The 24,906-nt window shown below is 40.2% G+C and overlaps 1 protein-coding gene across 3 annotated transcripts in view; it reads left to right on the forward strand.

Moving 5' to 3' along the window:
- Positions 1-24,906, forward strand: part of CLYBL (citramalyl-CoA lyase) — a 199,266-nt gene that overhangs the window by 23,012 nt on the left and 151,348 nt on the right. Inside the window, exon 1 of one of the 3 annotated variants that reach the window (XM_081198578.1) lies at positions 1,578-1,714. The exons of the other annotated variants lie outside the window; for them this stretch is intronic. Within the exon in view, the coding sequence (XP_081054704.1) occupies positions 1,593-1,714 (122 nt within the window). The 5' untranslated portion in view covers positions 1,578-1,592. Of the gene's footprint in view, positions 1-1,577; positions 1,715-24,906 lie in introns of those variants that run through there. 3 annotated transcript variants of the gene reach the window in all.

Here is a 24,906-nt window from a genome sequence, read left to right on the forward strand (position 1 = left end):
TCAGTACTTGTGGGTGGTCTGTGCTGGATGGGGCATCTCGCAATTGGCAGAACTATGCCTTTAACTTTTAAAGTCCTGGGACAAAATGGAAAAGTAATTGACTGTTGAAAACGCTCCCTTTCTGGATTCATATCAACCCTATTACATGTGAAGGTTTGGTGAGTTTCTGCCATTTCTTATATGAACACACCAGCTTTTAAAACTTATTTTATTCACGCCTGGCTTTTCGTTTTTGGTAGTGATTATGAGGCACTTTCGTCGCAGAGTTTGGGGTGCATGTTTTTATAAATGGAACACACACACCATCCATACCTGAAGCTGCTCCGCTGTTCGTTTTACTTGTAGTTTTCATATTTTCAGCCTCCTCAGTGTTGAGAGCATTTTGCAACTCATTGGTTAGCATTTCTAAAAGGTATTTCCTCGAAAACTGACTTCATTAGCATTTCTGAGGACACAGCTTGTCTTTTATTTGTATGATCAGTGAAACAATAAAAGCATTGCAATAGAAGAGTAAAAGCAATTGAACTTTTAAAAGTTTTTGCTGTTTTTGTGTGTTGTTGATTATTTTTAGAATACATGTAGAGATTTTTAGTAGCTTTCAAAATGTGTTTTTATATTAGATGTACTTAGTTAACAGTTTTTATTTCGCATGCAGTTGTGATTTTTCAGTAAACATTACAAAGTTTCTTCCAATTAAATGGTTGATGTGCAAGCATTACACTCAGTCCCACTGATAAGAGTCTACCATCTTTAAATGTTGTAAGAGCAGAATCTGAAGTATACTAATCTACAAGTAAGTCCCAATGCACACAGTGTCACTTGCATCTTGGTAGACGTGCAAAAAAGTATTGTTCTGTAGAGCTGTATGTATGCACATACTTAAGATGACTTAACTCCTGTCAAAATCAGGGAGATTTAAGCAGCCTTCAGCCAGAATCGCTGTCTGAACAAATAACTAAGCCAATAAATAGTGAAAGGGTGTAGGGATGACCAGTTTCTTATATACAAGGGACTGTTAATTGGAGGCAGAGCATAGGAAAATCAGCAGAATCAAAGGAATCCTCATAGTTCTGATTTTAGATCAAGGGTAACGTTAACCAGTATGGGGATACCACTCACCCCAGTGCCTGTTTCCGTGTGCAGTGGAGGCAGACTAAAGAAAGTGGAGTTGGCTCCATTGCAGTGGATGGTTTAGGGTATCTTTGCCTCTGAGCTCGTCCCTCCACCCCCTGTGCTTGCTTTGGAGAAGAAGGGATGGCTCAGCATCATAAGGCCACAGACAACATAGTGTGTGTTAGTTTCTGAGCTGATTCCTCCCCCTGGGAGGGGGCAGAATGGGCTCACCCAAAGCTACCACCAAGGACATGAATTATCGCTCTTTGCGTATTGGCTAAGGGAAGGGCTTTGCTTGCCAACCGCTTCACCCCTGCTCAAGGCTAGAACCTATGCAAAAACACTGTGTTCCAGGCAGGCAGTACACTTCCACCAGCGTAACTGGAGCCCACTTTTTTCAGCGGAGAGGGGAATATTGGGCGATTTGAGAATCACTTGGTTCCCCCAGTGCTTTCCTGATGCAGTGGGGTATCTTGATAATGGAAGAAAACCCTATCCTCCTTCTCTGCCTCTCCCACACTTCCCAGTTTGACTCCTGCAAGTCCATGCGTGGAGAACCTGCTTTTAGAAACAGCCGGCTACACTTGCCTGAAAGCTGGAAGTGAGTTTGGAAAGGTGTACTGAATCCTGCATATTTGGGGCTCAGTTCCTAACCTCTTTCGATATTCGGTGCCTAAATATTTAGCCCTTGCTTGCTGTGTTAGTTAGGGTTACAGGTGTGTGCCAGTAATAATGCTGTGATGTCCCTGCTTATAAAGAGGGTACTGCAGTTGCTATTCGTGTGAATTGTAAGTTGTGAAGCTCCATAGTTGAATTTTGTATCAGCTGTGAACTTGCTTCATGTAGGCAAGATGCTAACTCTCAGCCACAGTCTCTGTCTCTGTCTCTCTCTCTCTCTCTCTCTCTCTCTTAAAATATGGTGATAATAAAACTGATCTGCCTTTCGAGATCCTCATAGGAATTCCTGAGGGAGTTGTAGAAAGCTTTTTGAATTACGTTTTTTAATTACTTAGAGTAAAATAAAAAATAAGGGGAGAAGGGAAATTGCCTCAGAGAAGTGTTTCTGGTATTTGAGTTATACGTTACCAGACGGCATATGTGTACATCATACATTTTCTGAAAGCTCTGGTGTTAAAAACACTTGAGATTCCTCCTTCTCCATGCCTAGATTTTGTTCTTAAAATGCAACATAGCAGGGCTAATCTTTTGGAGGCAGTGGTTAACAAGGCTTAGCATGGCGTGGTGGAAGTTCATATGTCTTAAATTGTTTTGAAAACTGAGGAAGCTGCGCAGCTCTCTGGTAGCCTCTCTTTATTGAAGAGGAAAGAATATAATGGACATTGTATTTTGCCATGTGCCCTGCCATTGTTTTTAAAGAAAACATATAGTCCAGGGAGGGGGGGGTGTCACAAGATTATGGCTCATTTTGGGACTTCCACTCTCATGTTTCGGTCCCCTAAAGGCTTCTTGTATTATCATGTAAAAGCAAAAAATGTAACTTTATTTTTACCTAATTTCCCTGCTCCAAATATCCCAGTGTTTATTATATTTTGTAAAACGAAGCAGTTCAGCTTTTGCTAAGGCAGAGCCTTCAGAATGAAATAGCACCCAGATCAGATAGCAATATATACCCAGTTCTTTCCAGATACAAAACAAGCTAAGCTGTACTTTGCTCAGTAAAAGCAGCAATTACTTAATGCTTCCATGGTCTCCCACTCTTTTCCTCTGCCCCCCCTCCATTCCCCCTCCCAGTGCCACAGATGCTTCACAGTCTGTCCTCTTTTCTTCTGGGCACAGCATACGGATTTTTTCAAAATACAACTCAAATTTTTGATGTGTGTGTTGTACTATTAAAAGCATAATTTAGACATTCATGACGGTTTACTACCAGCACAAAACAATGGTGTGCTGGAACCAACCAAGACTGTGAAAATGTTGTTTAACAGCTTCTATAATGCAATGTACCAAAAAAAATTGGGTGCTTTCTTTTTTTGGAGCTGGGGTGGGGGGTGGGGGTGGGGTGGAAGTAAGCAGCTACTCTACCCTTACAAATCATGCCAACAGTAGCCAAAGCAGTATATGGTGAAATTAAGGTTGAAATAAGGTTTTACTGGAAGAACTAAGCCCCTCTGCTCTTTTTCAGAGGATGGCTGGAACAGGGTGAGCTTTATTCCCTAATCAGGGAATAAAAATCAGAAACATATCTTGTAATCCAGTTTTAATGGAAGGGGTAAATAACATTGTCACCTTTTTTGCAACACTTTTCTATTTATTTAGAGGTGTCAAGTATGGTCATGTGGTTTACAGCAAAGGAAGTCGATATAAAACACAATTCTCAACAATAACTAGACAATTAGCAATATCATAATTTTAAAATGGCTTGGGGAAACAGAAGGAAATGTAGCTATACTGAACACTTAATGGCCTTAGCATTGTAAGCTAAGAAATGCACAAACCTTTTCTGCCCACAAACCATCTTTGCAATGCCAGTTCCCTCTATTATAGGAGGCCTTCAATTAACCATAGTTTCTTTTTTCTTCTGAACCAAGAAACTATAGTTACTAAGTTTGGAACAAGCCAGCATCTTAAACCATTTTAAGGGACACTCACCTGGCACCTTCGTGACATATCTTTAGGCGGTAGGCAAAAACATTCCTCTTTTCCCAGGTCTTTGGCTAATTAGACAATCTGTGGCCTTTTAAACTGTGGGGGGAGTTTTATTGTTTTTGTTTGTTACTGTACTGTGTATCTTTGTATTTTTGTATTGTAAACCACCCTGTGGTGTTTGGATGAAGGGCAATATAGAAATTAAGTAAGTAAATACTCTCCTAGTTTGAAAGTAACAAGAAGTGGTGGTTAATTGAAGGGTTCTGGGGTTATGGCATGCCAAGAAGGTCAAATGAGGTCAACAATACATTATCAAAATACACATATGCAAGAACAACACTGGTTTTCGGAAGGACTCACGTATATATTAGATTGTTTAAATATATGAAGAAATCAACATAAATGGGGGGAAATTAACACTCTTTTTAATCGCCAATTTTCGGTAAAATATTCAGTTGTAAGGTTAAGTATATAATCTAGATCAAGAGGACAGTTGTCATACTTTAGTCAGTGGAACAAGTTAGTCATGACTAACTTTGGCCCCATTGATTTAAATTGGATTAAAGCATGACAGGCTTTCTCTGGATCCAGTCTATTGTCTGCATTGTGGAATGATGGACATTGAATTATGGCTAAACTTCGTACATGACGGTTTTTCATTTAAGAATGAATGTGCCTGTGCAGTATCTTAGCTTTTGTGTTGTTGCTTTTGTTGCATTATGGTGTGGTGCTGACTTCCATGTGTGAAGAAGCCACTGCAAAAGAGAACATTTATCTAATCTAATGTTTTTCAAAGGCAAGGGTTCCAACAACTGGGTGAGAGTCTTAAAGGGATGGAAAATCTGTTGTTGTAAATGAAGGCGAATTGGCCCCAAATCCATTGACATTTGGATTAAGTCCAATCCCATTGCTTTGAGTCAGATTGAAGCCCAATCCTATGCATGTTTCCTCAGAAGAGACATTGCATTCCAAACATACATAAAGTAAAATTAATAGGACTTTAATAATAATAATAATAACAATAATAAATTGTTTATAGTTTTGGACTGCTAGAGCTTTTCCACACTCATTAATTGTGCAGCTGCAACAGTGTAAATAAATAAGGGACGCGGGTAAATAAGTAAATAAGGGACGCGGGTGGCGCTGTGGTCTAAACCACAAAGCCTAGGGCTTGCTGATCAGAAGGTTGGTGGTTCGAATCCCCGCGACGGGGTGAGCTCCCATCGCTCGGTCCCAGCTCCTGCCAACCTAGCAGTTCGAAAGGACGTCAAAGTGCAAGTAGATAAATAGGTACTGCTCCGGTGGGAAGGTAAACGGTGTTTCCGTGCTCTGCTCTGGTTCGCCAGAAGCGGCTTAGTCATGCTGGCCACATGACCCAGAAGCTGTACACCGGCTCCCTCGACCAATAAAGCGAGATGAGCGCCGCAACCCCAGAGTCAGCCACGACTGGACCTAATGGTCTGGGGTCCCTTTACCTTTACCTTACCAGTGTAAATGGGATATACATTATCTCTCAACACCGGGCGCATGCCTTAAATACAGGTAGAGAAAACATCAAGGTTTTTTGAGCTGCACAACGCTGCATTTCTAAAAGGCGTGCGGTTGTGGGTCAAACGTTTGTGGAGCTCACTTCAAATCCCAGATGTGATGAGGGGCCCGTGTGTTTTTTTAGTGTTGGTGAGAAAAGGCACTCTGCACAAATTTGGCCTTGGCCACTTTTTCATGTATTGTAATACGTAGCTGAACTACGACTGCTGCACCCCTCTCTAGCAGGAGGTGGGTCAAGTGAGTGATACAGCTCTACCATGCTGTCCAGTGCTGCAAATACGGTTGAGATACCTCTGTTGCCATTTGGCCAACACTTTCCTTTATTGGAAGCCTTTATTGTGTGTTCCTTTTAGGAGGAAGAAACTGACTGGTGCTCAGATAGATGAGAAAATGCCTTGGGTTCATCCTAAGCGCTTTTATCTGAGTCTGAATGATATAGAACTGATTTGGAATCCACACAGGGTCTCTTTAACTCAGGAATTTTCAGATTATGTCATCCTCTAAATCAAGAAAACAGCCATCAAGAATGCCATCACTTCTGCCTATGATTCAAAGGAAAGCAAGCAAGGGAAGGACTAGGGCTACAGAATGATTTAATCTGCTTTTCAAAGAAATCCAGGAAAGCACAAACCATTCCGCTTGCTGAGGATGACAGTGAAGGGTGTGGCAGCCAGCCAGCCATCTATTTTACATTGAAAAGGAGGCATTGAGCTGGCACTGTTGTTTCCACAGCTGAAAGGAGACACATATTGGGAGGTGTTAAAAAAATAGGGATGCTCGAGGAATTCAGTATCTGTGAATTCTGATGCAAACCAGCCTGATCTGTGCTTCCCAGACTAATGTGCAGATCAGAATGTAATTATACTTTGGATTTCACACTTCTCTGAATTGTGTAACCTAGTTCTCGGTTCAAAAATATAGCAAAATGCATTTTAGAATGTGTATTTTCCAATAAAATATGTTCATAATGGTATGCATTGAGATTTAAAATGCATATTTAAATAAGTACTTCAGCATGAATATTTGTGCAGGTTATTCTTAAAAATTAAATAGTGGAATGAAGGGGGTGGAATAGACTTTTGAATGAACACATGCAAAACTGACATAGACTGTAAACAGACTGGCCTGTGATGGCAATAGTCTCTTCTTCCGTAATATGACTTGCCTTACATTCCTACAGACCACAGCGCCACCCGCGTCCCTGAACCCCTGGGCTTGCCGATCGGAAGGTCGGTGGTTCAAACCCGCGCGATGGGATAAGCTCCTGTTGCTGTCCCAGCTTCTGCCAACCTAGCAGTTTGAAAGCACACTAGTGCAAGTAGATAATTAGGTACCACTGTGGTGGGAAGGTAAATGGCGTTTCCGTGTACTCTGGCACTCGTCACAGTGTCCTGTTGCACCAGAAGCGGTTTAGTCATGTTGGGCACATGACCTAGAAAGCTGTCTGTGGACAAACACCGGCTCCATCGTCCTGAAAAGTGAGATGAGCACCACACCCCATAGTCGCCTTTGACTGGACTTAACCGTCCAGGGGTCCTTTACCTTTTACACTCCTACAAATGTATCATAACAGTAAGTCCTAAGGTTGACTTCTACCTATCATTCTAACACATGGAAAATTATGGCCTGATCTTCAAAAAAAGAACTGGTTAGGACACATCAGTGAGACAGGCCACAAAGGATACTGGACTAATTCCACACAAGGAATGAGATGGAGGCCCAATGAAGGGGGCACTAGGGGCGCATCAGAAGATGGCTGACAATAACATCTCTCCGACCCACATGAGGTAATTTGGAGGCTGTGATGGGAGTAAATAGCCTCCCTACCCCGCCAGGATTGTGGGGGGGGGGACTGCCCTTGCCTGCTGTGCCCTATACCACCCCCAAATTTGTGGGGGTGCGGGCACTAGGCACAATGCCCTCCTGTGGGATTTCGGCGCTCCTGGACGCCGTCTCTGATCCGCACCACTAGCTGCAAGAACTTCAAAAGAAACAATTTGGATGAAGCGAATGCAGTAAAGACTGCTAACAGAAGAGATCTCCGGTAAAACAAGACGAGTCGGAGGAACAAGTATAAATCATGGGAAGATACGCCAAGACTTGGTATGGCAAAGGGACTGAGGGAAGGGGAGGGGGGGGACTTTCCTTTCTTTCTTTTATGTGATTAAACAAGAATCCCCCCCCCTCACAAGTCAGAAATGTCGTTTTAAGGACTTAAGCTGTGGATTTAACGCTGTGTGGAGATAAACCTTCGAACCAAAGCATGTTTTGAGAAGAGCATGGAATGTATAAGGGCTTTGGAATGACGCAGTTAAAAGTGCCGTCACCATATTGGGAAGTTCTGTCGGAGGACTTAAGTCTGGGAGGAGAAATAGAGAAATAGAGCTGTTTTTATATTGTGGGTGAAACTCCTCAGAGGGACTTAAGAACGACAGTTCTGTAATTAAAGATGGAAAGAGCGATGTTATCTATGAAGGCGATGATATATGGAAACCATCTCGATTTGAGGATTGGAAGAACGGAAAAATTCACACAGGATTATTATTGGTGTTTATCGGCTTAAGGAGACTATCAGAAGAGATAATAAAAAAGAGAAAATATATGAACAAGATGTGATGTGGAAACAGCAAGATAAGACTGGATAGAATTATGAACTTTGTTTGGACTGATTTGGACATTAACGCAGTAGCAAGAAGATGATCAGAATCCCCCTTCGGATCTTGACATATGGGTCCCCTCAACAAAATTTAAAATTCGGCTTTGTAATTTGGAATTTATGTGATGTGATTTGATTTGATTGTCCGGTTAATAATAATTATTTTTTTTTAAAAAGAGATGGGGACCCAATGAGCCTAATAGCAGATTCCTCCATGGTCAAAATTCCATTTTGTGAAGAAAACCGTTATTAAATATTTGGAATCCAGAACCCTGAACAATTGCTGAATTCAAATAATAATTGTGACCTAGATGCAATATTGTATGATTTGGTGGGAAACATGAAATGGTTAAGTACTACACATGTAACAAATATGTTGAAATGTGTAAGTACTATTAGGAATTATTCCTTTTCAAACCAACTTAACATTCTTGCAGTCAGGAAATGCCTAATAGGAGCTCAGTGATGTTACTCAGCATTAAAGGTATAAATCTGTAAAAATACATGGGAATATTTTAGAATGATAATGAATAGATTTTTTTATATTTAAAAAAAATTCAAAAATTATGGTTTATAGCTATCCACTAGATGGCAGTCGCACCTTTCCTTTCAAACCAGGGTTGTTCCATAGACAGCAAGAAACTGCTAGAGATTTTCTGGTGAAAGCCTTGGTGCTTTGATCCCTATTGATCACTCCATGCTGATTAAAAATATATATATATATTTTCTGCTCTCAAAGGAGCTGAAGATAAAAATAACAAAACATCTTTGCATCCTTTCATCCCATTGGCATAAAATGTATTAGTTTGACGTACGAAGAGGACTTTATGCTTTTATAAGAAAGGTGGCTAACCTGAAACCTGCCAAATGTTACTGAACTCCAGCTCCCATCATCCCTGATTATTCCCTGTTCTGACTGGGGCTTATGGGAGTTGTAGTTCACTCACAGGGCAATGGGCCCTATTTCATGGACAAAAGAGCATCGCTTCTTTTCTTCACTTCAAAGTAGAAGCCATTTTGGCAAGTAATCAGTATATAAATCAATCATCATCATCATGGGTGGCAAGATAATTAGCAATAAGGGCTGACAATAAAGATTAAAGCTGTTTTTCTCCATTTTTAAATGATGTATGTATGTTTACAATGATTCCCCAAATGAATAAATACTCAGGAACCATGACTGAATGTTCACAATCAGCTGCCTTTTTTGTGAGCGTCAGATATTATATTGTTACACTACTGAATGTAGTGACCATTAGTAGAGCTGCTCATATTCTCTGAAAATATTCCAGATGTGTAAAGGATGGCAAAGAACCCTTGTGTGATTGTTGAATGTTGTGCTTCCCAAAAGTGTCCTAGAGACCCTAGGTTCTGATTTGAAGAGCATCACAATGAGATAACAGTTACCCCTTGAAAATCCTCATGGTGCTTATTCTGAAAGCAGGACCCCACCCCCAATAATATGTCTGATTTTTCGCCATCAAGAGAGGTGTAGTTTGTGATACCCAAATTCTTTTTTGCATAAACTGATGGTGAGAAACTGTGGCTGCCGTGCCTTTGCATATCTCTGTGCAGGCTTCAAACAAGGTGATGGTTTTTCTTTCTGTTGCAAGTCGTCCAATTTCTATTTGTTATCCTATGAGTTGAGCTCCCCCAGCCCTATGCACCACCGTGTTAATAACTCTATAAAAGAATCAACCACCTCCCAGAGTCTATGCTGTAGAAAACCTAAACCTACCAGCTTTAAATTAGACATCGTTCTTTACTAAGGAAGCCTAATGACAAGTTTTCAGCCTCCAGCTCTCAGAGGATTCGGATTTTGTCTATTAGTTTTGATTATGCTGTTTGGTGAAATGTTCAGAGCGCGCACGTGAACCCAATTCAGCTTTGTTTTTCCGAGCTGTGATAACTGCCTTGCAAACCCTATTGCAAAGGTTAACCTGTGCACTGCATAAGGATAACAGATGGAGATTTTGGTGTTCTGCCACTGCATGTATACACACACACACAAGCTCATTCCAAAGGGAAAAGGATCTTGTATTTCTGTATTTAAACCTTTGATCTTCTTTCACATCTGAGGGGAAGAGTAGCCCTTTTCACTGGAGACACATGGCTCTGCATCTGTAAAAACACAGCTGTCTATAGCAAAACAACAAACCTGGCTCTTAAAAGAAAAAAGACAATGGCTTTGCTGTGTCGGTTTAGCTACCCATGTTAAAATCCTTTATAAATATTGTTTTAGATGGATACTTCTAGAATCTCTGTGGATTTACACCAGCATTTGCTGAAGTCTTTCCCCCCATCATATTCTCCACTCCCACAACACGTTTTGAAGTTGATGGAAATGATTGACGTTCTGAGCACCTGATATCTAGGTGGTTTTAAAGAAGTTGTTAGTTAATAGGGCAAACCTTCCTTAAATGAATGCATGCAAAGTATGATGAGAAAGCAAGGAGCCCAACCCATTATTGTTTTCATTATTTCTTTCTATATTCAGGTTTTCCCCCTATAATTTACTTGTGATTACCTTATGCCTATAGACAAGCGCATTCTTGTCCCTTTCCTTCAGAGATGTCTCCTTTTTACTTCATTGTTACCCTGTTTATTTCAGGTTTGGCTTCATCATTTGTTCTTTGGCATCATTACCCCTTTGTAGATGATTATCGTTTTGTGTACGGCTTCAGAGCATGTTTGAATGGGCCCATAACTCAGCCGCAGAACGCATGCTTTTCATGAAGACGTTCCCAGCATCAGTTTCTGACATCTCCAGTTAAACGGATCTCAAGCAGTGGAGCTGCCTGAGAGTCACAATTAATCAGAGTAGATGAATGGACCAGTGGGCCCACTCTGCAAAAGGCAGGCAGCTTCATATATCTGTATGATGACGTTTGCCTCCTCTCTTTCCCCTTGCAAATAGCCTGAGCATTTGTACCGGTTCACTGCACAATTAACGTCATTTCTGAGTGATGCTGCCAACGTCACCTTCCTCAAAACCCTCAGACGTTCCTCAGATATCTTGCATTTCATCACCTTCGCTCATACCTGCTATTTTCTGCCATTCTTACACTGCCATCATGTGAAGGAGTGGTGCAGTTCTGCGGTGCATTGTGCGATCTAGTTGATCCAGAAGAAACAGATCAAAAGAGGCTGAGATATGAGGTTGCAAAGAGTGCCAGCATTATCCACTGTTTCTTAGGCACAGAAAGCTACCCTTGTCGTTCAAAAAGACATTATTTTCTCTTTCCCCTTATGGCCTTTATGCTAAACCTTGTGACGAGCATAACACAATCTCTTTAAAGGTGATACGATGACTCTTAATTATTTTGATGCTGGTTTTACTTAGGTGTATAGTTTTAATTTGTATTTTCCATTTGTATTGTTGTTTTTTAATATATTGGATTCCACCCTATGAGGGCATAATCTTGAAAGGGGTACAGATATACAAAATAAAGAAATAACTCCAGACAATGGGAACATGGCAGAGGGTCGGCTTTCCCCTGTGATTAACATTAGAAGGACCAGAATTCTTACGTATGGTTTTAGAAAAAATGGACAACTACGTCCTACTCAAATCCAATACGAGGTAAGTTATTCTGCAGCCATATTCCTGAATATTCTGTAGGGTTCTAGGTGAGCTACTCCCATCGCTATTCCTCCAATTATAAATCTTTAATATGAAGGAATTATTCCTTCACCTCGTAGCGGTGCTGCGAATATACATGTTGCATTGAAATCTGCAGATGGGGAAATGGGGACGCATTCTTGTATTGAATAAAGCCAGCCAACATTTTATAATGTGCACAAACCACAGGGTGGGGAATGAAAATGGAGACAGCAGAAGGCTGCTCATTGTGATTTTCTGTGCCATAGATATTCCCCCCCCCCCATTTTCTTCAGAGGGGAAACAAATTGGAAAGGGATCTGTTAGTGTGCGAACGCCTCCCCTGGCATGTACTGCCTCCTAGTTTTCCTCAGTAATAATGACAGCTTCATTAGCAAGCTGACAAGAAGAATGAGAAGATTTTAATAATGATGATGATGATGATGATAATAAATAATAATGGCAACAGTAGGACAACAGCCCTGTCTCTGCGTCAAGCAGAAAGTTTCTCCTTTGAAGTGGCTGTTTTCTCTCCTCGCCCCTCCAGGACGGAAGGGGGAAAAACAACAACTGGAGAAAGATCTAACGCAACTGAGGAATGCTGAGGTGATGTCTTTCCTGAGCTCCCTTCCCCCTTTGCAACGCTGAGATGAGAAGCCTGAAGGGGCTTTTGTGGCAGGCGGGAGATTGCAGCCGAATGGCAGTCTCCCTTCCTGGCCGGTGGGTGGTGGTATTGACACGGAAACAAGCAAGGAGAGAACTCCAAATTAGCTGGGGTGAATTTGGGGTAGGCAGAGAAAACTCGGAAGGAGAGACCCAGAAAGAACAAAGCGCCATTGCATTTTGTTCGGGGAACAGTGGGTGTCAGCCTCTGTTTATAATACTGTGCAAATATCGGCAGAGCAGTTGTAAAGTCTGATTGGGCTGGGTGTTGGGGTTTTTTTGGGGGGGGGGTCCAGGTAAAATGAATGACGCTTCGATATGGTGTCAGCCTACATTTCCATTCAAGGACAAAGAAATTATATTCACATTATTATTACTTTTCCCTTGTCCATAATGTTTTTTTGAGGGTGTGCAGACGCGAGAAGGGATCTTCTTTATTAATTTGAAGCAAGCCTCTCTCTCTTTTTTTTCTCATAGGAAATGCAGGCAGTTTTCAAGTCCTAGTATGTGAGGTGTTTTTGTTGTCGTGTGCTTCTGTGCCTTAAAAGAACGCTGCAGTTTTAAATCGTTTCACAGAGTAACACGCTTTCCTCACATTACCTGGCTGTGCCCTTAATAAGAGAGTGTTATGATCCATTTATCTATAACGGTTGATGTAGCCTCAGGCATGATATGGCCATAGTTAAGCACTGCACTGAAGTCTTTTACATTGCAGTAAGAGAGCTTAGCTCTCTCACTTAAATCAATGAGACTTAAAAGTGCTTAACTTTAGGTGGATTGTGCCCTGTTGTTGCATTTGAGATATTTAGTCTTTAAACTTAAAAACACAAGCTTGCGCCAGTTTACTCAATTCCCACTATGCTCAACATAGTGTGCATAGGATTGTAGCTTTCCTTTCTCCCACCCCCCAGAAAACATATATCACTCTTTCTTCATTTTTGAAATAATCCCACTGGTGTTTTTTTGCCTTCCTTCCCCCCACCCAAAAAACCCCTCATTGAGATGCACAAGCATGTTAAAAAGCAAGAAAAGTCTTCAGTTTCACTGCATATGCTAAAAGCACAGCTTGACTTTTCCCCAGTGTTTGTTAGTCACATCCTGTCGTCCACTGTTTTGTTGTTTGGTGCTGAGGAATGTCAATTTATTTGAAGGGAAGTTGTGCGAGCTTTTCCACTTTTTTATAACGAAACATCACAAATAATATAACACACCTTTTAAAAAGCTACCTGGTCAGCCTATGACCCCTTATAACAAACAGTTATAGTTACCGCATGATAATGGAACTATAAACCCCTTTAAAGATGTAGCAGTGAGAGCTTTACTACATTTCATTTAGTAACTTTTATATAAGCAGCATTTTTCCCCCTCCTGCTCCACCCCACTCCCCACCCCTGCTCCTATTTTGGAGAGGAAAAATAAGGGAGAGACAGGTAATAAGTAAATCACTTATTTCTTTATAAACCTGAGCTGAAGTGAATGCCAAAAGATAGTTGAGTGTAATGTACTTCTTTTGAGCAATGGGAAATGGGAGGTGATTTCATTATTTTCAGAGTGGGGTTTGTTTGCTTTTTAAGAGAGAGAGAAGCAGACTTCCGAAAAGCAACGTGAGAAATAAATTATTTCGGAAACCGCGCTGGCTGTCCTAGAATTTACAAAAAAAAATAAATTATTTTTTTAAAAAATGAAAGAATGGAGAACAAACTTACGAGGTTGTTATGGCAACTGAACTACTTAGACTGGAATGTGTGTATCTTGAACATAAGATTGTAAGAAACCAGTAAAACAGTCACTGTACTGTAGTGCGTGTGAATGAATTGAAAAGTCGTACCCTGCATTTTATGGACTTTAGTTTGTGGCTTGTATAGCAAACCCTATTTTTTGCTTCTCAATAGGTTGATTTTCTTTTTCTTCTTTTTTAAATAATCAAACAACCTGCACAGAACTGGTGTTCTGTGTCACCCTCCGCCCCCAACACACACACACATACACACTTTTTGAATTTTAGCATTGTAGTTTTCCATCCTTCTTTATGGTACTGTGTTTTTGATGCAGACTCTTTGAAAACATAATACTATGCAGTCGCTTAACTTACTCTCGTAATCACTCTCCCCCCTCATTGAAACATCAAAATGGATCAGAAAGCAGATAGATAGATAGATAGATAGATAGATAGATAGATAGATAGATAGATAGATAGATGATAAAGATTAGCTCTTATTTTCACTTCTCAAATGCAGGAAATGTAATTATGTAATGAAGCCACCTTAGACTTTAAACTTTTAACGGCACTTTCACACAGTGTGATTAATTAAGACAGGGGTACCAGAATGCCTCCACACATAAACCTTCTTGGAAATATGGAAGTAAATTGCATTGAAATTTAGTGGAACAAGTATTTCCATAGACGTGTCTGGGACTGATATGCAACTCCCTCCCTCCCAACATGGTGTGGCTGTTTAGCACAAATGCTTAGTAGATCTGCAAAACTGCAGGGTTCTCTAGCAACAAATAACACACTGCCGCCGCTTCCTAGAAATACGGCAAGTACAAGCAGTGATGCAATTTCAGCACATACTAAAAATCTACTTGTTCACCAAGCCTTTGCTGGATGTTCATGCCAGCTAATTGTTAAAAAAAATTGTTCAATTTTCTACTGATTGCTAATTCAACTGGATTTATTTTTTATTGTTGTTAACATACTTTATTGTAAACCACTTTGAGATATTTTCATAACAGGCAGTGTGTGTGTGTGTGTGTGTGTGTGTGTGTGTGTGTGTGTGTGTGTGTGTATTATAAGTATCTAATATCCAGAAGAAGTTGATTTGCAAAATGTAACTTTCCACATGGAATTCTAGTTGTCTCCTGCTTTTGTTATTATTGTTCTGAGTCTGAGCATGTGTTTGTGCAAACGTGTATAATCTTGAATTTTTATATCACCGATTAAATGACATTACTTTAAATTAAAGATTGGTGAGATCATGTTTATATGCTGTGGCAATGATCCCATGCTTTTTTCTCAATAAATGACTGAAAGGGAGTTGTAATCCTGAATAAATACTTGACCCTCAGATCACATACTTTTAACAAAAATTAAATGAATTACCCTACCTCCCTGCATAGCTTTAAAAGAGAAAACGACTTTGACTTTCCTCAGGAAATGCAAGTTTCTTTATATACTAGAAGAGTATAAAGATTTCTTGAAAAAAATAGTTTATTTTAATCCAAAGAATGAATATTTTTGCTTTTAAAAATTGATATCAATAACAATTATTTTAACACAGTGCAGCTTATTTATGCAAGGTTTTGAGACTTTTCTTGCTTTCCTACATGAAATTACTTGACGCTGTTTAATTGGACATGAGGGTGTAATGCAGGAATTTCCGTTACGTGATGGATTAATTGTTTTCCTAATACTTAAAAGGCTGTGATCCAAACATTTTCCCATTCTGTTGCAAAATTAACTGCAATAAATCTGTCAGACCCAATTTATTCATTTAAAGCATTCCACACTGATTAAATCTGCACATTTGTGTGCAACACACACACACACACACACACACACACACACACACACACACAGTGCAAGTATCTGGCTAGGGGATGGTGGAAGATGTACGTAGGCAGAGTCAAAAGATCTGATTTACATTTTTGTGTGTGTTGTTGCTTTTTGTGAAATAGAAGTTTAAAAGATAAGCAAAATATTGACCGAATAGCATATGTATTCCATGGGTCAGAGACCTGGATGACTAATTGTGCCTAGCACCCCATGCAGGTAAAAAATAAAAGCTTGTGTCTTTTAATATTTAAGAACACTCAAGCGCAATTCTTTTCTCTTTCTACCCTTATCATATTTTACTTCTGGAGGGTCTTTCCACTAGTTTGTTGATGTTTTCAAGGTCTCTAAACAAAGTCATATGTGTTAACAGTCTTATTAACAATGTTAAAATGGAATTAACAGCTTGTGGGTACCTCAGGAGTACAATAGCGTGTCAGCCTTCGCTGCCCCCTTATAAATTGTGTCCTGCTGTTTTTCTTTTGTTTCATGTCCGATCAGCAAACCAAACTTCTGTTGAGGCAGCCAGCAATTCAAGTGTTTTCTGCTCCATGTGAGGGGTGGAGCTAATGTGGAATTTATCATTAGGCGAATCTAGACACAGAAGTTAGAAGAATGACCCACACATTATGAGGGAGGGCTTTTCTCTTGCCCTCCTTGGCTCTCTGACCTCTGACTTGCCATTTTGTCAGTTTTAAAAGGCTTTTCCTATGTTGTAGTTTACTTTTGTAGTTCTTTCAATGCAAGAACAAAAGCTTTTGTTTATTTAAGATGTATTTTAGTTTAAATTTCTATTAATCTTCGTGATTTTAAAAAAAAAGTCTGCTCCCCTGAAATAATATTGAATTGTTGCTGGGTAAAGCGTACTGATTAAAATGTAGAATTTGTTTTGAAAGGGAAAAGAATTCCTCCCCCTCCACCCATTCTTCCCTCCGTTTAACAAGTTGTTAAATGGCATAATCTTCCCACAGATTTCAATGGGGAAGAACATGCTAGTGGATTGTGCCCACATCGTGCTCTGTTACAGCACTCAGTCATGTGGAGGAAATCTACGTTGCTTTTCAAAAATCCTTTTTCTCAAATTTATTGTTGATCCCCTGGAGAAAACGGCACCTGTCAACACAACACAGTCTTATTCCATCTACTTTAGCAGTAACCGGGATTGATAATCATATTTTAAAAATATTAAATTTGCAAAGCTTTATAAATTAAGATGAAGGTCCTTGTGTTGGGGTGGTTTTTTTTGTAAAACAATTAAACATTACTTTGCCTGATTCCCTATAAAGGGAGCGGTAGGTAGGCTTATAAAGTTAACACATACTGATAATTTTGACTCTCGCAGCAGTTTTCATTCAATAATCTCAAAAGAATTTTGCTATCATCAATAAAGCTATGCAGCATATAGAGAAGTGGTATTTTCCACCCGTAAAACTGAAGAAGCTCTAAACAGAGGAAGCTCTAAAACGCAAAAGAAAATGTTAATAAGGCTTTTACTCAGATGACAGAGTCTGCCATTGGGAGAGACACAAATGAAATGTTGCATCGCTGCCTTTGTGAATTCTGCCTTCTTCCCAGTCTCTCCATTGCAATAAATTCTGGAATATGACAGAAACATTATGAAAGTAACACCTTTGTCATCTCAAGGGTATTGTTAGGTTTTATGTATGCTGAAGCAGTGAAGGAAATAAAACATGAATGAACATGCTAAAATTGCTTGTCTGAACCTTGCACTTACCTCACTATATGACACAGGAGCACCATATTGCATGGATCTTTCTGGCATATGAACCGACATTTGTCTCCTGGTTTGTTTGTTTTTAATTGATGTGTAAGGCTCTTTCCTTACTCTCCCTTTTTTAAAGGTTAAGGCTGGGTTTCTCTGTGTAGTGTCGCACTGCTCCCTCCCTAGAGAGGACTATCTAGCCTCATCATCGCTTTATATTTTTGAAAGTCTTCTTAAAACTCAGTTGTTTCAACAGGCGTGTTCATTTGTGGCTGCTTCTGTCTTGAAATACATAATTTCAAGGCTGCAATCCTATGCCCCATGGGCATCAGTGAGTTAAGCCCGCACTGTGATACAAAAGCACAATTCTTTACCTTGTTAGATGCTTTGTGTACCTTCTGAGCAGAAGAGTGAACTAGGACTTTAAAAAAATAAAATAGGCTAATTTTTTAAAAAATAAAGAAAATGATTTCCCCCGTAATATATAATATGTATATTAGTGTTTTGTAAAATACTGTGGGTTGAATTGAAAGGAAGTTCAATTTAGTCTGGGACTTAACTTTCTAATGTTGACTAAATTGTCCCACTGATTTATTTGGGTTAGATCCAGGTCATGTTTAGATTTTAGTTGGGTCGCCTCTAAGCGTGACTGAGTCTGGATCCAAAATTATATTTAGCAATATGTAACAGTGGGACAGCTTTTGAATCCCAGTGTACAGAGGCAAGATGCATGTTAACATAAACTTCTAAGGTTATTGCTCTGATGTGTTCTTGAAAATGCACAAGCTGCCAGCTAAGATACAACGATATCTGCAGCCAAGACTCCTCCTGCAAAATGAGGGCTTTGATTGATCTCTGTTTGTACACATGCTTGTGTGTAATACCAATAGCACACATTGTGAAATCTGGAAATCATATATGGCCATTTTCCATTGCAAAAATATTTCTGTAGCTGTAGATCGGTATGTTCCAGGGCTCATTACAGGGATACACACATTTCTGCTGGGCTTGGTAGCCAACTATTGTTCTAGCAACCAGCATAACTTAGTTTTCTTGCTTCTGGCTTCACAGATGCAAAGTGCATCTCCTTTGAATTTGCCTAGGGAGGAATATATGTGGATTGGTGCTTGCTTGAAGCAACCCTTACCATCCTAGCAAGTAGCATGAGGCTCTTCCTGACACAACTTTCAAAGAGGCACCATTTGCATGCTGTGTAGGTGGAGGTTTGTTTGTTTGTTTGCTTAATTGCCCTATGGCAAAGTGTTCTGGAGGCATTCCTTGCTGGTCAACAGAATTAAATTTCTGGTTGCCACTATCAGCTATTTTGATTTTGTGGCCCTTGTCATTTGCAGAAAGCTTGTTTGGTATGAATCGCTGATCTTCATGGCAAAAAAACATTGAAGTGGGTGATGTGAGAGGCCATTAATTTCAGTGGGTCTTCTATTACTTAATTGGATATCATCCGTTGCTTGCTTGAAGTGAAATTACAGGGAACCAGGTAGAGGGCCTTCTCGGCAGTGGCACCCTCCCTGTGGAACGCCCTCCCATCAGATGTCAAGGAGATAAAGAGCTACACAACTTTTACATGACATCTGAAGGCAGCCCTGTATCAGGAAGTTTTTAATGTTTGACTTTTTTAATTATTTATATTTTGCTGGAAGCCACCCAGAGTGGCTGGGGAAACCCAGCCAGATGGGCGGAGTACAACTTCAACTTCAACAACTTCCTCTTCTTCTTCTTCTTCTTCTTCTTCTTCTTCTTCTTCTTCTTCTTCACAATTTAATTTTGAATTTATCCAGGCATGGCCACTTGAAACCTGGTGGTTGTAAATCTTGTATCTCTTTTGATCCTCCCCTTCAACCAGAAATACCATACACCAAATCTAGAATTATCAGTTTAAGTTCAGTGGATGAAAGACAACTCACAAATCTTGAGTTATTTGCATGGGTTTGGGTTGGCATTTTGGAAGAGCAGAGCTGCTGTGTCTTTAACAGCTGTTTGGCAGACAAAGATTCAATAGATCCAGCCTTAAATTGTATTGGAAATGTAATTACAGTGGTGCCTCGCAAGACGAAATTAATCCGTTCCGCGAGTCTCTTCGTCTTGCAGTTTCTTGGTCTTGTGAAGCACGGCTATTAGCGGCTTAGCGGCTATTAGCGGCTTAGCGGCTTTAAGAAAAAGGAAACAAACTCGCAAGAACTCGCAAGACGTTTTGTCTTGCGAAGCAAGCCCATAGGGAAATTCCTCTTGCGGAACGACTCAAAAAACGGAAAACTCTTTCGTCTTCCACGTTTTTTGTCTTGCAAGGCATTCGTCTTGCGAGGTACCACTGTATGGGGAAGAGCTGGTGGAAGAAGACTGGAAGTTTAAAGACTATTTATAGAAATATTGCAAAATTAATGAATGTTAGAACAAAGTTGGAATGAAGTTATATGGCTTTAGCAGAAATGTTATAAGGAATTAAGTATAAATAGATTAATAGAGCATTAAAGGGAACAAAATAAGGTTAGAATGTGTTAAGATAATTATAGGATAGAAAACAGAGGAAGATGGAAAGGAATTGCTGAAATAAATAATTGATGTGGAATACAAAAAGGGAGGTGTGAGGAAGTCGTGGATATAAGCGAACGAAAGATATGACATTGAAATTGTTTAATGTGCTTTAAATGGTCTTTGTTTTGTTTTATTTGTCTTACGTGTTAGTGTTTTGTAGTGTTTTTGTATTGTATTGTGTTGTTTTTCGTTTGTTTTTTCTTTTTTCTTTTTTGTTTGTAGTGTTTAAATTTTTGGAAACTCAATAAATATTATTTTTTTAAAAATCCTATGAACACTTACCTGGGAGTAAGTCCACTGAACACAGTGAGACTTGCTTCAGAGTATGTGCAGGGTTCAATTGTAAATTCCGTTTTGAGAGTTTGCATTGTTTTCTTTCATTTTAATGTGCTCGTTGGCCATTAGCAGCACTTATTCAGCAGTAGCTGAAAAGGTATAAAGGTTTGAAAAGCCTTTCTTTGCGCCATTTCAGTACCATTTAGTTCAGCATATCTTTACAATTTCATTTTAGGCCACGTAGAGCATGGTTTTTCCTTCTCAAAAGATTGTGTCTGATAAATGTAATAAATAGTCATAATAGTAATTAAAGGTAAAGGGAGCCCTGACCATTAGGTGCAGTCATGACCGACTCTGGGGTTGCGGCACTCATCTTGCTTTATTGGCCGAGGGAGCAGGCATACAGCTTCTGGGTCATGTGGCCAGCATGACTAAGCCGCTTCTGGCGAACCAGAGCAGCTCACAGAAACGCTGTTTACCTTCCCGCCGAAGCGGTACCTATTTGTCTACTTGCACTTTGACGTGCTTTCGAACTGCTAGGATGGCAGGAGCAGGGACCGAGCAACGGGAGCTCACCCCGTCGCAGGGATTCGAACCGCCGACCTTCTGATCGGCAAGCTCTAGGCTCTGTGGTTTAACCCACAGTGCCACCCACGTCCCTAATAGTAATTAGCAATTGATTAAATAGCTGCAAGCAGAGAGTAGGAATAAACAGACACTTTTCCAAATAGAAGGATGTAGAAAGTGGGGTCTCCCAAGGATTGGTATTGGGCCCTGTGCTTTTAAACATATTTATACATGATCTACATTTGGGTGAGCAGGGAGAGGTCTAAATTTGCTGATGATGCAGGCCATTTTAGGAGCATCTGATGTGTGTGACTGTGCCAAACCTAGAAGTAACCCAAAAAAGCCACAGGGCAGGACGGCCTTACATGGGCTCCGCCGACATGCACAGGTGTCCAGAACATCATCCCTGTGCAAATTGGTAGCTACCTGTGTTAAATTGTTCAAGTTTACTAAAAAAATAGATTTCAAAGAAGCTCCAAAAGGACCTCTCCAAACTGAGTGAATGGGTGGTTTAAAATGGCAGATGCAATCCGATGTAAGCAAGTGTAAAATGATATTGTAGAGTTGGAAAATGTTCAGAGAATGGCAACAAAGATCATCGGGGTTGGAGCAGCTTTTGTGAAGAAAGTTTGTAGTGTTTGGGACTTTGGGGTTTAGAGAAAAGAGGTGACTTGATGCAAGCTGATAAAATAACTCTGTGGCACGGATAGCTAAAAGTTTATCTCCCTCTCCTATTGCACTAGAACTTCTGGAGATCAAATGAAGGTGAATGGTTGAAAGATCCAGCACAGATAAAGTACTTCTTTGTATAGCTTGTTGTTATTTTTAAGAATTTTTATTAAAGATTTCTTAGTTTACAAAAATATGTGCATTGTCTCTTTTTGCAAGTTGAGTTTTCTACAGATCAGTTACATTTGTTGTGAGACATTAATGTTGCATGCAGTTTTAGGTTGGGGGGAAAGCGGGGGAGGGTGGGTGAGGTGGCAATGCTTCAATTTTTCTACTGTGTGGAGTTTTGTGTCAGCGTTACTTGTGTGGGTTCTCTTTTTATTCACTTGTTATATTTCCTTGGTGGTGAGAGAGGTTGGGGTTGGCCTAGGATGTGGTTGGTTGTCTTTGGTTGGCTGTAGTGAGATTTGTTTATGTGTGTCAGAGGGTGGATTTTGGGGTCAGGTTAGCCATATTGATTCGTATGCTGTCGGCGGATTCTCGTTGTGTTATTGGACTATGTATGTGATAAAGGGGAACCATACTGGGGTGAAGGCGTGGTCTTCTATTTGTCCCCCTGTCAGTTTCAGTTATTGGTTAGTTTTTTTCTGGTAAGGCTGTTTCCCATACTGTTTGATACCATTGATTCATGTTGACTCCTGACAGGTCTCTCCAGTGTCTGGCTATGATGCTTCTGGCTGCTGAGTGGGCATTATTATCTTGGAAGATGTTCAGTAGGGCCAGTTCTGCGATGACCTCTAATACCTGTTTAGTTACTGCTTTGCTTTTTTTTTTTTTTTTTGCATATTTCTTGTATGACTGATTCCAAAAGAGTTGGATTTTGGGACATTTCCACCACATGTGGAGGTATGTGCCTCTGGAGGTGCAGCCTCTCCAGCATTTTGGTGAGGCTCCTGGACGTATCAGCGCTAGTTTCTGTGGTGTTAGATACCACCTGTAAGTGAGTTTCAGGTTGATTTCTTTTCCTTTAGCTGAGAGGGATTTAAAGGGAGGCTTAGACCACATTCTAGTCCATTGCGTGGGGTTACTTTCATAGCCTATGTCGTCCTCCCATTGTTTTTTGATTATGCCAAGGGGGTTTGTGGGATTTTGGAGCAGTATTTTGTATATTGTGGATACCATCCCCTTGCCTCGTCCCTTTGTTGTTAGGAGGAGGTTTTCGAAGGTTGTCCAGAGCTTAGTTGCTACTGATTTTACTACTGGATTGTTTAAGAAGGCATGTAATTAGCCAGGGCATTTGAGTGTCTGCTGGTTTGTCTTGCATTTCTTGTGTTGATGTGGGTTTGTTATTTTTGTAGAATATATCGCTAGGCAATATAAGCTTTTGGCTTGCCAGGTTTCTATCTGGAAAATTTGTGCTGCATGATGGAATAGCGGGCGGTGAGCTGGGGGGATTAGTGGGGATGGGGTTGGGGACAGTTTGCCTGTTTCTTTCTTCCATGCTTTAAGCATGGTCTGTGTGAACCTGTTCAGTAATTGCTGCAAGCCACAGGAGGAGAGGGTGCTCTTGGGGTCAGGTCCTCCTTGTGGGCTTCCCACAAGCATCTAGTTGTCCACAATAGAACCAGATGGTTGGACTACCTGGGCTGTTATTATGTTCTTACTACTTTAGTAGCTGGCCACAGATTGTAATGATACTAAATGCATGTGTCTTGGATTTTGATCCTAAGCCCACTTGGTTGGAAGTAAGCCTCATGGAACACAGTGGGACCTGCTACTGAATAAACATACAGTGCACTGGATTGTGCTGGCACTACTGCTGTACAGCAAGCCCACAATTTACATACATTTAACTTGTGTGCATTCAGCTTTACATGCTTGGCAATTTATATATATATATATATATATATAAATTGGTTCAATCTCTGGCTTCTCCAGCGAGGACTGGGAAAGACCCACTGCCAATCAATGCAGCAGTACGGAGGTAGGTGGACCAAGGGACTGACTTAATATAAGGCAGCTTCTTGTATGCTTTCATTGCTGCTGCTGCTGCTGCCTCCTTCTGTTCAAGGTAAATAGGGTCTTGGTTGTTCCAGTGTGCCATGCTTAGGTTGTACAGACATCAATGTTTGACTGATAGCTGAAATGCAATGGCCAGGTTGCTTATAGGAGTGAGGCAGTTGGTTCATAAACATCCATCTAAGATCAATTTACATTGGTTACTACTTCACATCTGGGATAAGTTAAAGGTACTGGTAATAACCTTTAAAGCTGTAAATGACTTGTGACCCAAATGCCATAGGGACTGTCTTCACCCAAGCCTTAAGTTCCGTCTCAGAGGTCCTGTTCTCTAGCTAATATTTTATTTTGCCCTACTATGAGAAGTTCATAAATTCATTTCTTCCCATTTTCATACGGCGTTTTTATTCCAGAAGGTGTTTGATGACTAAATCTGTTTTTATTTGTTTTTAAATTGACTGTAATTCTGCTGTATGTTTTTTTAAATTATTATATGATTTTATATTTCATTATATTTTAAAGAAACAAATTCATTTTGCAAGCGGAGCAAAAACAGTTTCAATTAATAAATCCATGTAGGATGCTGTATGCATGATCTTCCCCACACTATGTGCCCCATAGACATAGATTCAGACTCAGAGTTGGAAGGGACCCTGAGGATCATCTAGTCCAACCCCCTGCAAGGCAGAAATATCGAACCTGCAACCTTGTCATTATCAGCGCCACACTCTAGCCAACTGAGCTATCCACCTTACTAGCAAGTTCACAACGATTGAACCCATAACATAAGCACTTGAAGATCAAGGTGGGTGCATGTGTGTTGGAAAGCAAAACTAAATTAAAATACGAAAGTTAACTGCTGTAAGGTAACTTGGGAAAAGATACACAACTTTAAGTGATTCTGGGTCAAGAGAACTGAAAGCAGCTTGGATGATTTTTGTTTAGATCGTAACTTTATTCATATACTTTCTAGGAGAAGAAGCATTTCGGCAGGATTTCCCAGTTATTAGTCAAGCTGTTCTGCTGTTCGAATGCCTTTTGTATGCAGTCTAAATTCTTCACCTGCTCTACCTAAGAGCCCTTTTTATCCAAAACAGCATGAAGCGAAATTTCAGGGTCATTAAGGTGGATTTCTGTCTGGAAAGAAGCAAAGTGTTCATCTTGCCTAATAGAGCAGGTAGTGTGGTGGTAGGAGAGGCCTGATTTTAATAAGCAGTGTAAAGATAATTGTTCTTACTCCGGCTACTTATTCAGATATTTTAAATCATTCTAATGGTCTTGATTTGACCAAACTGCGGGAGGCAGTGGAAGACAGAAGTGCCTGGCGTGCTCTGGTCCATGGGGTCATGAAGAGTCGG

The sequence above is a fragment of the Podarcis bocagei genome (assembly GCF_964188305.1).
Source record: "Podarcis bocagei genome assembly, chromosome: 6".
NCBI classification, from domain to species: Eukaryota; Metazoa; Chordata; class Lepidosauria; order Squamata; family Lacertidae; genus Podarcis; species Podarcis bocagei.